General features: G+C 46.2%; 1 protein-coding gene across 1 annotated transcript in view; it reads right to left on the bottom strand.

The window, feature by feature from the left end:
• Window positions 1-8568: 8568 nt before the first annotated feature.
• The window catches only part of LOC119387280 (uncharacterized), a 59151-nt gene continuing 52823 nt past the window's right edge, over window positions 8569-14896 (bottom strand). The window contains exon 2 of the mRNA XM_037654622.1: window positions 8569-8974. Within this exon, the coding sequence (XP_037510550.1) occupies window positions 8739-8974 (236 nt within the window). The 3' untranslated portion in view covers window positions 8569-8738. The remainder of the gene's footprint in view (window positions 8975-14896) is intronic.

Below are 14896 nucleotides of genomic sequence, written 5' to 3'. Positions count from 1 at the left end.
AGTAAAGCACTCTTTCGCGATACCAAGAACACAACGCTTGCTGCGAGAAGACGCTTAGTAAGCGAGAAAACACGCAAAAACAAAATGTGGGTGGCGACGCTACCTTGAAGTTCCCGCACCATTCGCCATGGCGTTACATGTTTTGACTGCGCCTACTAGGGACTACGTAAATCCTAATCGGTAAAAATGAAGTACATCGTCATCTGAGGGCGCCATAGACTTAACATACCAAGTTTGGGGCAATTTTGTTGAGCCAATGGCGTAAAAATACGATAAATTTAAAAATGAAACTTTGAACTTGATTTTCTCCTCTATTAATAAACCTATGATGGCGAAATTAACGACATTAGAGTTCTCAGTGCACAATTTATCGCACTAAACCGAGTGATTGTTTCGCTTTAGTGTCCCTTTAACGCTAGTACAATCTTATTGACGTTGTTTGACGCTTTGTCATTCGCGGGTTTTATTTCACTCGTAGATTATTTTATTGCGATAGCAATTATATGGACACTCTCGGCGGATTTTTGCCATCGCCGTCATGTCCAGTATATGTATATGCATGTAAATATAAATAAAAACCACAAGTAAACTGAATACAGAAAAAAATACCGGAGCAGGTGACCGGGGATTCGAACCTTCAACCCTGTGCTCCGTAGCGCGCCGCATTAGACAATTACGCCACGCGTCATTCGTTCTCCAGGCTACGAACGAATGATTATAGTGTATTCGATACGCGCAGACATGAAATCATATTCAGATGGATGCAAAGACAAAGAAGTAAAGAAGAAGTAAGAAGGACACAGAAGTGCGTTTGCGCTGTAATTTTAGCTTCGGGAATATGTACCAACTAGACCCAAATGAAGTTTTATTTTAGTGACCACAATTGACGCCCGAAGGGAGCACGAGCAGTGGCTTCAAGCGCCACTACCAAGCGCCGTCTTTATTTTCTTCTGTTGGGGTCGCGCGCTCTCCGGTTTTGTTCGCCGCCCAAATTAAGGCGCTGCAGGGTCTTGGGACATAGGGAGCCTTCTTGTGCGCGCCTCCGTGCCTCCGTCGAAAAAACTCAGACGGCGGCATGGAGGCGCGAACATGAAGGCTCCTTATTGGGACAACGCGTGCACAAGAGTCCAAGAGTGGCTTGCGTTTTGCGCATGCGTCCTGGTGGCTCGCAGATTTCTTGGGTCCTCAATTCTAAAACTCTCTAGTGTTTCGTAGGAGTTGGAATGTGCGCCTCCGACTTTTACGTTGACATACAGAACGTGGTCGTCCGTGCTCGCGCGCTCATCTCATGAGGGGGAGTTTTGTACGTCTTGTGCTTTCACCGCAAAGTTTGCGTTGAAGCTATAGACCGCACGAAAGTCACTTTGCTCGGTGCAGCGGCCGCGTTTGCGAAAGGAGTGAGCTGCTAGCTAGGAGAGCTAAAGTAGGGGCTAGTTGAAGTAACAACTGTGACAATTTGCGCTCGTTCTGTGCATCCTGTGCGTTATTTTCGTGCGTCCTTCTCTGTGTTTGAGCAGCGCGCTGCAAGTTTCTAAGTGCTTACCGTTCTTCCCGTGACATTCCAACTTTTTGCCATCGCATTCATTGCTTCACCCTTCAGGCGAAACTGTGACTTTTTGGGTTTCCTGTCTTTTCTGCTTTTTGCGCTATTTATTTATTATTATGACCTCAGGAACCTAATCTTAAGTGGAAGACTTCGTATATAGCAGGGCTGACATCTTCAACTACCATTAAACTCTTTTTCTCTCAAGCCAGTGGAAGGGATGATCGCTCGGTGGAAGGCTATCGAAATACATATTTTGATGGAAGGCTAATGATTAGCGAACACGAGGAGACGGATTTAACGAGTTAGCTTTCAATGTAAGGGGATATCCTGATTAGACCATTGCATCGGAATATTCATTTCCATTCGTCTGATATTTTTTTCTTTTGGGTGTCTACAGCTCGCGCTAGTGAACTTAATGTAGAAACATAATTAACAAAACATTTCGTCTGTAATAACCTGGCCCACCGTCCACGGGAATGTTGCGGCATCCGTGACAGATGGCCCTTACGATCGCCGCTACTGTGATACCTGTTATTTCACTGGTTGGGAACTGCTGCTCCGTCAGAAGAGTTGCCATCTCCACGAAGCCCCTACCATATTACAACGGTGTTTCTCTTGTGTTTTGGGCCGGTTCACCGACGTCACCAATGAGAATTGCACCTGTAAAATCTAGGCGTCCTATCTGCGCGCTTACGAAGAATATCGATCATGTCGGTATGCCAAATGCAAATAACTGGTAAGGACAAGATGCTGGTACCCTTAGTGCAAAGATTCTGTGGTTGTTAGAAGGCTACGCTCTAATCAGCACCGCGTGCAGAATTTCGCCGAGAAGTATAGTGCGGCGAGTCCCTAGGAGACCTAGGCCTCTAGTCAAACAAAACTGACGACAAGAAAAGGTTAAGGTTCATTTGCACCATCCTGCTACTGTTATCCCTATAGCTTTTATTTTGTCTTATAAGTATTTTTAAATACAGATTACTGTGCAAGAATAGGCTCGCTATTACGATTGCTCAGTGTCTGTTCTTAAGAGCCACTGTACATCGTAACAACGGCTTTGTGAATTAAAGACTTGAATTTTGCGCCCACAGATGCCTGCGTCTCAATGTCGTCTGGGATAGAAGATTGTTGCAGAAATAACGCCACTGTAATATAATAGTTATGGAATTTTAGTTGCCATAGAAATGGTATGGTGTTTATCACTGTCGCAAGGCAGAGATTATTTGCATGGCAAACGTAAGAACTTGTAGAGCACGAATCCCGTTTTATATGAGCACATTCTAACAAACTGCGCCGCAGGACAGGACAGAAAGAAAGGAGAGACAGACAAGCGCAGATTCAGAATTGATTTATTGAAAATACCTAGCAACCTTTAATGGTGCCATTTAAGGATGACGTGTTACTGTCAAAAATAAGAACTTAACAAAACAAAATATGGGATTTCAATCACGGCCGCGTATACAACTGTAGCACGTGGAGCGCAGATACGCGAACTCTTCGTCAGACTGACAGAGGGGCATCTAATACACCCATTTCCCTGTCTCCTGATATGAAAGGCCTCAATTATCTTGCGGCCTGTGTGTCTGCTTTCTCTGGAGACAACTTTCGCATCATTAAAGACCAGCTCGCAACTACGCTCTAGGCAGTGCGCTGGTAAATGTGAGTCCGAGGCCTTGGAAAGAAATTGTTCGTGTTCCCCTAACCTCATATTAATGCATCTACCACATTCACCGATATAAGATTTCCTGTATGTTCAGGGGACCTGATAAACGGTGCCTACCTTGCGTATCTGCGCTCCACGTGCACTATGCGGCCGTGACTGAAATCCTTAACTGTTATTTTGTTTTTGTTAAGTTGTTATTTTTGGACAGGGACACCTAACCCTTGATGAGCACTATTTAATCATGCTACGTATTTTCAATGTGAGTCCGCGCTCGTGTGTCTCTTCTTTCCTTGTGTCCTGTCCTGCTGCGCAGTTTGTTAGAAGATGATCCCGTACCAACTCGCCCAACTTCCAAAGCGGGTTTTATGAGCACCGTCCACCCACCATGTCTCTGTTTGTGTCATAGCAGCGCGGTTAATGTTATGCCCTAGTTAAACGTTTGAAGAGGAGAAAGCAGTCATGAGGCCTTACCGAGTATGATAATTTCAGCTTGCAGAACGTGTAGTCAAGACAGTGTGAAAACTGCGAGCCTCAAACAAAGGTGCGGCATTTAGCAAAGCGGAGACAGCGTTGAGCTCATGCCTTCGAAAACTATGTTCCAACTTCGTGAGCTTTACTTGCGCTTTAAAGATCGTCGAGAGGGGTCCATTGAAGATAAATGAATGATGGTTTCATGTACCTAGAATGTATGGCATCTCAAATGGGAGACGAGTACTGCATTCAATGATAAATGTGTATGGCGCGTCTTACTCCTAAAGCACCAAAAGCACGTTTTATCTCATATCGCTGGTTTGGAGAAAGCGTACACTGGTATGTCCCACTGTAATCCACATCACAATATCTCAGTTTTTTTCTCTTTGTCAGCACTCCTCGTTTACACGTATGTCTACGTATACTTCTGCGTGTGCAACAGAAGTGCGTGCACACAACCATATATACTAACACATATGCCAGCACGCATATCCACGCACACATACCAACACATGCAAACACGCAAACGTATTCGCAGACAGATGCTGTTTCTTCCGATAAAGTAACCATAAGCAGTTAGTAGAGAAGTTAAAATTCACAGCATAGGCAAGGCAGTCATAGTGTGTACCTTCATGTTATAATTACTGCATACGACACAAACAGAAGCCGCAAGAATACACAAAAAACAATTTAAATGTGTTTCCTGAATATATGAAATCTCTAAAAACAACGCGTTTGGGGGTGCGAAATAGCTCATACTAGCTTTATTTTTGTATTCGAACTGAACATGGCAACTCATAGGAACCATACAATCCAACGGGGCCTGCATTATCTAGCCAGATTAAGTCGTATCTCAGAGGAATTCACAAATGTAAATGCGTTTTTCAGGCAATATAGCGCCCGTTGTGATGGCTTAGTTATGCATGCCTTGTATAGAACGGTATATGCAATTCCGACAAAGGATGCACTGCGGACCTTCTGTCAAAATTTCTTTGCATTGTGGATTATAGTATCGTAAACTGCCGAGAACTACACTGTGGCAATAATTTTAGAATTATACGAAAGCTGATAACATCGCATGCGCATTTTTACAAATCATCAGGAATAATAATATCTGGGGTTTAACGTCCCAAAACCACGATATGATTATGAGAGACGCCGTAGTGGAGGGCTCCGGAAATTTATACCACGTGGGGTTCTTTAACGTACAACTAAATCTAAGTACACGGGCCTCAGACAGTTTCGCCTCCATCGAAAATGCAGCCGCCGCGGCCGGGATTCCATCCCGTGACCTTCGGGTCAGCAGCCGAGCGCCATAACCACTAAACTATCGTGGCGGAGCGCAACATCAGGAAGTTCCACCAAAAATTCCACACGACGCTTTTAGAAATGATAATATCCACTCGCAACTCAATTTGGTGCTGCCGACGATCCATTTTCACCATTGCGTCACAATCATCGATCCGAACTGCTAGCTGTGACGTTGTTTCGGGGCAGGTCCGAAAATTGAATTGCCTTCGCGTCTTTGTTGCGGGTGTCGGAAACCTCTTTGGGCATGCTTTTCCATAAGGCATAATATGAAATAAATGCGGCACTCCTTTGTCAAGAGGCTGCATAAGTGGCTGATAGAGCTTAGCGGTTGTAGTTTACTGTGTGTAATCTGAGGGCTTGTCTGTCCGTATTATGGTACCGTTAAGCGCATTTCCGTCAGTGGGATTTCCTCTAAGATACAACCACAGCAGATGTCGAGAATTCGCTGCAGATTCCGGGGCAGAGCAGTCAGAGCCGTGGTTCAGCCCCTGAAGATGCTGGACCTCAGGCGCACGTTACGGAAGGCATAAAGGCAACCGCAGCCGAATGTCGCGGGAAAAAGATTTCCTCCACCTGAGTTTCAGTACGGGGAAGAGATTACGAGACACGCGCGGGGGATTAGAGCACGCGTTTTCCGCGTGTGAAGAGCTTTTCCGGCCGCGAGGCTGTAGAAGGGATTGAAAGGAAGGCATACGTGGACTCTCAGGTGAACAGTGGAGAGATATTGTCGGCTATATTATTGCTTTGATATCGACCGCAACCCTGCATGCAGTGAAACTTGATGGGGAGATACGATGTATGACAAAGAAATATTTGAATGAATTGATTTACATGACTCCATTAATTTCTTTTAATTTTTTCACAGCTTTTAAAAAGCTCGGCAAAAAAAAGTTTTTCATTTTTCGGACAACTATATAATAGCACCGTGGATGGTCTATATCTAAAATACCTAACAAAAATCCGTTTTTCGTGAAACGTGGCTGCGGGCGTGCACAATACTTGAATGCGCCGTGCTGATGAATGCAAGCCCTCCTTCCTTCCTCTGAACAGCTGTGTTTGTGTAAATCGCACACCGCACCTACGGTGACACCGATCTCTACTCTAAGAGGTGGCTCTTCGCTTCCGCGAAGCTTTTTTATTCTTCTGTTAGCGATAGAAGTATAGAGTATAGCACCCCGGTGGCATGTCATCCAATCCTATGCTCACGATGGGATCGTATAGATCGCGCGCGCTGGTGGTGGAAGGAACTGTTGATTCAGCTGTCTTGCTGGCTCACTCTTAATGACAAGCTCTGAAATCGTGCTAAGCTAGTTGTGCTCTTGGAGTTTTGGGATTGAGATGAGACTCCTGCATTAAGTAAATGTTCCATTCCTTTTCCTCCATTACGAAGAAACAGAAGATGTGTTTCGTTTCTTAGTCTTGCGTTTGAATAGCTCGTGATTCCCATTCATATTCTGTTTTACCAACTTTTTTCTTAATGTACATAGCTGTCTGGCTCATATATTTTACTAATCGGTAGTTTCCCCCGGTGTCGTTTAAGCACGCAGGAAGCTTCATGTGACGGTACTAATTTTGATTATTTCATATGCGTTTATTAAAAGTAAAAGGCAGCATGACGTGAGGAAGGACGTGTCGGCAAGCCCCCATGAACACAGCATCTGCTTCTCTCAAGGGCCTTTCCGTGTCTTGTCGGTTGGGTAATCAGTATTTCTTCTTCACAGGTTCCTCTAGTGGAGCGTGCACGATGTCAAACTAAGAGGTAGGGAAGAAGGAGCAGGCGGCATTCTGTGAAAATGCAACAGCGCGCGCCGCATGTCGCTTTAAGGGGTCCTGTACCGTTCCTCGTACTTGGTAAAAGAACATCTAGCACGGAAAGCAGACACTGCTGTGAACAACTCAGCCAAATCGTGCGCGGCAAGGAGTGCTCACTAGCCGAGCGCGAAGTTGCCACTTTCTTAAGAACCGTCTCTTCACACAGAGGTCCGTACACCCTCTTCAGAGGGCTGTCAAATAGCAGATTTTTCGTCATAAAGCAGATCGCTGCTATTGGCAGATAGCTGGCATAAACCAAGAGCGGCGATTGGATCAGATGCGCTACTTGCCAGGGAGTGCTGCCACGTGCCGGGCGCCGTCTACTTAGGCTGTTTACCGAATGTTTTCTTCTTTTTATACATCGTGACGTGAATTAATCAGGTCATGAGAGGTCGAATGCACCAACCCAACCGCTTTCATGCGTATATGTCTACCGTAGCTCTGTTCGATTGTTTCTTTTTTTTAAAATACAAAACTGCAAGCTGCCGCCCAGTATGGTTGCACTGAAACAAATCTGTAAATAGTGTATATATATATATATATATATATATATATATATATATATATATATATATATATATATATATATATATATATATATATATATATATATATATAGTCTGATAAAGTTACACACTTGCAATACTAGCGCGCACCGGAATCACAGCTGTAGAGAGCGATCACATTCCATGACGCGCGCTCAAGGCCATGATGTGCGCGCGATGTAACTTCTTTCGCCCGTGTCGGCCCTGCTTGTGTAGCTTCCAGCGCGCTCCTCGGGACGAATGAAGAAAGAAAGCACTGAAAGCGTGTGAGAAATCTCTGTAACTCCGCTCGTTCTTGACGGATTCGAAAAATTTTTGCGGCGATCGATTCATGAGGCAATATAATCCGATACAGAGGTCAATCGATGATTTCCTTGAGAAGTGGCTCAGGACCTCCTTAAGTGCGTTCCATTGGATCACGGAATTCTACGCTAGGGCGCTGGTGGACGGCCACATAAATTTCTAAAGTGCATTTCAGCTCGCCGTCAGAATTAGTGGAGTCTCCAAACCTTTCGTCTCGAAGCCCGTGCAGAACGCCAGAACATGTGTTTTCCATGCACTCCTTAAGATTGATCATATGAGCCACAGCGCACATTGAATTGAAGTGCACAGGTGCTGCTGATTTTTATTCCGCGGGCAATGTGTAAACAATTTTCTGAGGCGCTGACGCCGCTCAGCGACGCTGGGGTGATCTTAGCTGAGCATGAAGGTCAGATTCATGGAACGAGGCGCTTTCTGGGTTGGTACTTGGAGGAGTAGAGCTCTCGCTCTAAAACGTTGCTAGGAAAGCCAGTTGCTGCCCTGACGAAGACTACTGATCACTTGTCAAAACTTTAGCTCCAGCGATATTCTCTGTTCAACGATTTCTAATATTTCACCATAACTCACTTAAGCCTTAGCTTAGAAGAATGCGAGACACTTCTGATCATATATGATCGACCGGGGGTTCTTTCACGTGAACTTTAATTTAAATACACGGGCGTTTTCGCATTTCGCAAACAGTGAAATGCGGCCGCAGTTGCCGGAAATCGAACCTGCGCCCTCGTGCTTACCAGCGCTACACCGTAGCACCTAAGCCAACATAGAGGATAAAACTAAATACGAGTGCGATTTTTTAAATGTAACTATGGATGCTTCCGAGCTTCATTAGCACGGTAACTGATACGGCCTAGTCAAAAACTCCTCTGTTCTGCTCAATCTTATGGAGTACATAGTTTGGTCTACATCTCTCACGTCAGTTTATGGCGTAATATGCACAATGTCTTGTACGAATATATTGCATAAACTTCTGATGGAATTAGGCACACGCACGACGAAGTCGGTAGCCAGAGCCAAAATTGCAAGAAGGCTAAAGCGTCAGGGCGATGCTTAGCAAAGCCGATATAAGTGAAACTCATAAGGATGCGCATTGTCGTTCAAACTTACGGTTGAGGTCAACGGTGACAGACGACTTGATGGGCTGGTTTCCAGTGCCACTGGCTGCGGCGCACGTGACCTCCGTGCGGAAGTGACTGCGCTCCAGTCGCTGCAGCTCGATCCACGACAGCGTCTTCTCACCTTGAAGCTGCGTCACGGCGCGGTTCATCGCCGAGTAGCCAACGTGCCATGTGATGGTCGGAGATGGATGGCCTGCGAGCAACGACAGGTGACAGCGTCGCCATTTATTGAACGCATCTCTGCTGTCAGGGGCATCTCGGAGAGAAAAATGCATCGACTGCAGTCTGCTCGACTCCTCTGAGCCAGGAAGGATTAAAAATGAAAGAAGATGGCGCTGCCTAATTCTACTGATCAGTTCTTCGCTATCTCTCCCAATCTATCCAAATTAAAGAAAAAAAAATACTGTCATGCATGTGAAGAACAGAAGCGACATGACTGCCCCCAAGCAAACAAAGAGAAAAAAAAACGCTTTGACCGAGGTACAATTATAGGAGTGTACTACATCAGGAACATCGAAGCAGAGCTTCATGTATTGTTACAGCGGCTTGTTTTATTTGTCCTGCAAACCTTCCCTTGTTTGTTAGTTTCTTTCATGGCTGTCCTGCTTCAATATGGCAATCACAAACACCAGCACTAGATATAACGTTATCTGATTATCTTATGGATGTGCTGGTTCACAGCATTCATAGATAAACAAGCATTTAAATATTAACCAGCATCGTGTGTACCTTCAGAGTGCGCGAAAGAGGAACGATGTCACTGAAAGCGGCGGTTCCAGTGGCTTGGCGCTCTACTGTATGCACAGCATGCTGTTTCAGAAATTCGCTATTGCTTCTTCTTTTTTTCTTTTTTTTATGAATGAGATGGAGACTGAAGAACTTAGAGGGGATCAACAAAACAGCGCTGTCAACTGCCGTCCTGTGTCGTTTTCTTGTTCTAAACCTCAATATTTACAGAAAATATATAATAATGGCTGGGGTTTAACGTCCCAACAACACGATATAAATATGAGAGACGGCGTAGTGGAGGACTCCGGAAATTTCGACCACCTGGGCTTCTTTAACGTGCACCTAAATCTAAGCGCACGGGCCTTAAGCATTCTCGCCTCCATCGAAAATGCGACCGCCGCGGCCGGGATTCGATCCCACGACCTGCGGGTCAGCAGTCGAGCGCCATAATCACTAGACCACCATGCCGGGTAAGATTTACAGAAAAGAAGGGGAATTCTTTGCAAGGCGCTCGTTTCTTTGTTACACCCAACGAAATGAATCCAACGGAGAGTTAGGCCAGGGAGAGCATAGGGGACATCAGTTATTGTCTTCAGCTGCATTGTAGTAATTATTATGTAAATTGAAATGAATTAAACGGACCCGAACACATAACCTTCGAATTACGCGTCCGATGCTCTACCAATAGAGCTACGTCGAAAGGCGCTTCCCCGTCCACTTTGTTGGGTATTTCTGTATGTGTAATCCCTGGGAGTGTTAGCCAGCGCTGCTCGTATAGCCAAGGTGACGAGCGTGGAACACTCTTTTTGACAGAGGGCGTAACGTGGCACGTGATCTTATGCAGGAAGCGGCTGATCATGATCACTGTGGCTGAACATGAATGAGCCTTCATGATCACTGTGTTCGCTGTCACGCTGGTTCTCTAAGAGACGCGTTGTTTTGAGATGGAGCGTTTCCGTTCATGGCGCTATACGCGCTACTTATGGGGACGCGTCACTGAGACGCTGCTGCATGCGCTGGCTTTAGAATGTTGCCACACGAGTGCTGTAAGGCAGCGGCGGCATTGCTTCGAGCCACAAAGGAGGCAGCACGAAGGAACAAATCTGACAGACGCATAATACAGGCAGGGGCGTAGCCAGAAGTTTTTTTCGGTGGGGGGTCCATACTTTATGTATGTTCGTGCGTGCGTTTGTATGTGTTCGTGAATATATACGCAAGCAAAACTGAAAAATTTCGGGGGGGGGGGGGTGTTGAACCCCCCCAACCCCCCTTGGCTACGCCCCTGGATATAGGAGAGGGACGGTGCGTCTACCGCATCTCCACGGGAACAGCAGCGGCGTACACTCCGACGCACGTCTGGTGTAAGCAGTCATACCCTTTACGTGGTGTCGCACCACGACAACTTCCTAAACTAAGGCGGACCAACGGTTCCCACTGGGGAGCAAGCGTTTCCACTGGCATTGAAAAAGAAATACAGGAGGCGTTGGTACAATAAACAATCAGCGACACTCTTGTGAAGACACGGTTCACTTTCGTGTTATACCGATTCATATGACGGAGGGATCAACCATGTTTTTTTTAACACGAAAGTGTTTTATGCCAAGGTCCACCAAGACTTCAGTGACGTATTTCCGTCACGGAAATGACGTCGAAATAATGTACACGATCAGATGGCAAAGAAAAATAGTTCTGTCAACGGGCATCGAACCCACGACCGCTCGGTCCGCAACAACAGATGAAGGGCGCGCTCTCCACTGCGCCACGGCCACAGGGTCCAAATGCTTTACAAACGCGCCTTTTATATCTACCACTCTTCCGGTCGGCGTGTTGGTGTTGCCCTCTGGGAGCGGCAAAGTAAAGTAAAATCATCATTACTGAGGCCTGCGCGATTAGTACCTGCAACGCGTTACACGTTCGTCCCATTTGGCGCGTTTTCTATAGAAGTGCAATTTTGTGAATGCCTTAACACACCACGAGGTGGTGACCTTAACCCAAGCGTCGTAAAAGCGTCGGCTTCGCTCATAGCATCACGCTAATCAAACCAAAAATAGTTCTGCGACGCGCGCCTGCCTCACCTGGCTGTAATGCCCGCTCACGCTAGCGGCAAGCCTGCCGCAACGGCGCAGTGCCGCAGAACGTCGTCCGTCGCCGCACGCGCGAGAGCTGTCCACCTTGCACGGCAAGCTTCGGCGACGAGACTCGGAAAAACATGGCCGCACTGCTAAAAGCGGTTGTCGTCCACCTCGAATCTATCAAGTGGCTGCCATGTGCTCTGTAGCTTGTAAGCTCCGAGCTCATGCTTCCATTTGCTTTAGATTCATGTCTTTAAGCTTCGACAGCAATGTATTCGTGCCGATACTGCGCTGTTTATGAGAGCCGTAGTCAAATAATCGATGCTGAAGGCTTAGCGAGCCGAGATGGGCGCTTCCGAATGCTCGGAGGACAATTATTACGTGTTTGTTAGTTGTTTCTAATCCTCCATAGCTGGCGCCACTTGACCTGGCGCCAGCTTGGGGACACTTTATTTGGTTTTACGCGACGCTTTCTTTAATGCCGGACAGACTAAAACGCTTTATTGACTGCTGGAACCATGCCTGGCAACGACACGGACGACATGGACACTTCTAGCGTGAAAAGCGCGGGAAAAAAAAAGCAAGCAGCTCAAAGCTTTTAGAACCGAAAGCAGACGACGCGGCGCGCCGTAGTCATGGCAACCACTCCTCCGTCGCTGATTGGCCACGTCGCTCTCCGGCAGCCGGAGAACGGCGAGAAAATGGGTCTCGAACGGCAAAGAACGGCTCACGTGCGCGAACGAAATCGCTTGCGCACGGCAGCCTGAGAACGTCAAACGGCAAACGGCGAGCTGCCGTGCCGCTAGCGTGAACGGGCCCTAACACCGCGTTCCCCGCCTACGCGGTCGCCCCGAGAAAAATTGCGGCCGGGCTACCGGGGCGGCACGACGCGCTTTGCGTTTCCCTCTTGTGCGGCCGTGGTGTTCAATCACATTTTAACATGCCGCAGGGTGGCGACCAAGTTCTGCGTCCAATATGCGACGCTCTTCTGGCTATCACAACTCGTTCTCTGATGACGCTGTCACCGTTAACTACTACAGCCACCACAAGGGTTTGTTTAATCATTGAACATGGACGTTAGTCGTGGGGATGGAGATGTACCACCAATCATCAAAGTGGGTGCATCCACGTTAAACGGTGCTATAGCTGCCAGACATCAATATACATTGTGCGAACTCTCTTATATCAATGTACAGTAAACATTCAGTTACTTCTTTATGGGCACGTATTACTTTCGTGTTATTCCGATTCCAATGCCGGAGGGATCAACTATGTTGTTTTTTTTTGTGTGTGTGCAGCCATACCTGTGTTTATTCAATCCAAATATTATCTTTATATTGTATATTCTCTTTCTGTTTTTCTCTTGTATTGTTGACTGTTGTATATCTGTCATTTCACTGTGTCATTACCTTTGTTTCAGAAGCCTTGCTGTGAAGCCGCTGCCAAGCGAAAGGGGGTCGCGCCTATGTCAAGCTGTTTCCAACACCTTTTTCTACGCCTCCACTGACTGTAACTCTACCAGGCAATTAGACCTTTTTTCGGGCTAGTTGGTTCATACCACTGAACGGGTGACGTACAAAGGATGCGTAGTACTTTGCGCTACATAGTGCAAGCTTTGCTCTACATAGTGCAAACTACCTGTATTTTTATATTGCGCTTAATTGTTTAACTAAGATCAATTATGCCATATTTTGTAGTATTCACTTTGGGGTCAAGTGCATTTCTTGAAGCTGTAGAAGGCATTCGAAAACGACCGATCCAATTTTTTTATGGCAACGTAGATACCGTGTGGGGATTTTTTCCGGCGTTTAAAAAAAAAAAAAAGCCCGCGAATTGCAAGTTTGTTCTGCAAGTTGGTTGCTCTCTGTTGGAATAAGCGTAAAAAGCAATAATACCGTTCAGCTTCTAACCCAGCATTGCTTCGTGTGTCTTAGCTCCTGATGTTTGTTTCAGTGTTTCGTGATGTAAGCATTTCCTAGCGGCGAACACTGCTCTGAAGAATCGTTTTTGATTTCGCTTTCGAGGTACGACAGAACGTTTATATTTCGGCCTTTGGTCCACAGTCAGATATTTGGGCTTTGTAGAGCTTAACCACTTTCATCAACACTCGTGTCATTTATTTGCTCCAAGTCAGCATCCCCTACCACCTGAACCCCCAGTCACAGTGTAAAGAAACTCTGCTATGCCATTCGTGGCAGAGTACCACGCCTATTCTTTTCTCTTTTCCTACTAACCACCACTGTCACTCTGGGTGTCAAAGACACCCCGAGCGAAAGCGGGACGATTGCGCACCTCCTTTGTGCTAGCTCATGCGGCTAGCCAAGTGTTCTCTTCAACCACATCACCCCTCCCCTCCACCCCCTATCTCCTTTATTTTATAGAAATAAAATTAATGAAGCAGATGTGGTCGTCAATTTCTAGCGAAAGCTATCCCTTTTCGCTTGGTTATTAGTATAAAATAAAAATTAGGGAAAAACTTCCTAAGGAGTGAGTAGCACACCAGATACTGCAATCTGGTCGAACTAGTTGCCTCTGTCTCTTTCTCCGGCGGTACCGGACAAAGGGCCGGCGTAAGCGCAAAATACAGTTGAACGATTGTCACAGGAAGCCAGGCAGCAATTTCAATATTTATGTTGCTAGGTTCATGAGCCGGAAAAATGGGCTGCTGCGGTGCTAACGACCACCTGTGATTTGTGTGCGCGATTTACATTTATCAGCTTACCGCCGCCTGGGCCCTTCCTTTCAGGCTTACTTTACTTTTATCCCGTGTAGGGTAGTAAACCGGCCACCTTTCTCGCTTACTTCCGTGCATTTTCTCTTTCTGTCACATGTCTATGCCGAAACATGGAGGTAAGCACTGCTGCTGTTGTAAAAAGTCTTCAATGCGTAGGGCCTTCTTGAGGTCTTCCTTTTGATCATGAGCTAACAAGGTCACAGAAGAAGTTGTTTCAGGATGCCGAATGCAAACAAACCATTTCAGCTCAGGCATGCGATCAGTACGGGGGAAGTACAGACGAGCCGTCGAATAATTCGCAGCTTTTGTTTTTTATCGATACAATCAACCATAGCAGAGCTTACTTTACTGGGAAGCTGCAAGTCAATTTTAGGGAATACATTTGGAAATATTCCGTCAGCTCAGCTATCAAAACCATGGAAGAAACTTTTTTTTTTGGAGAGTAAACAACAGGCACCTGCTTCAAAGACGAATAGTCAATCCCGTTCTGCAACCAATGCGGCTTAAAACTCCAGAAACAAACATTAAATGTCATGGTCAGACCCAATAATGCTGGGAAGCAACCATCTTAGATTCAACA

The sequence above is a fragment of the Rhipicephalus sanguineus genome, chromosome 1, assembly GCF_013339695.2.
Source record: "Rhipicephalus sanguineus isolate Rsan-2018 chromosome 1, BIME_Rsan_1.4, whole genome shotgun sequence".
Taxonomy (NCBI): domain Eukaryota; kingdom Metazoa; phylum Arthropoda; class Arachnida; order Ixodida; family Ixodidae; genus Rhipicephalus; species Rhipicephalus sanguineus.
The sequence above is the reverse complement of the archived record's forward strand: the minus strand, read 5'-3'. Positions and strand labels throughout refer to the sequence as shown.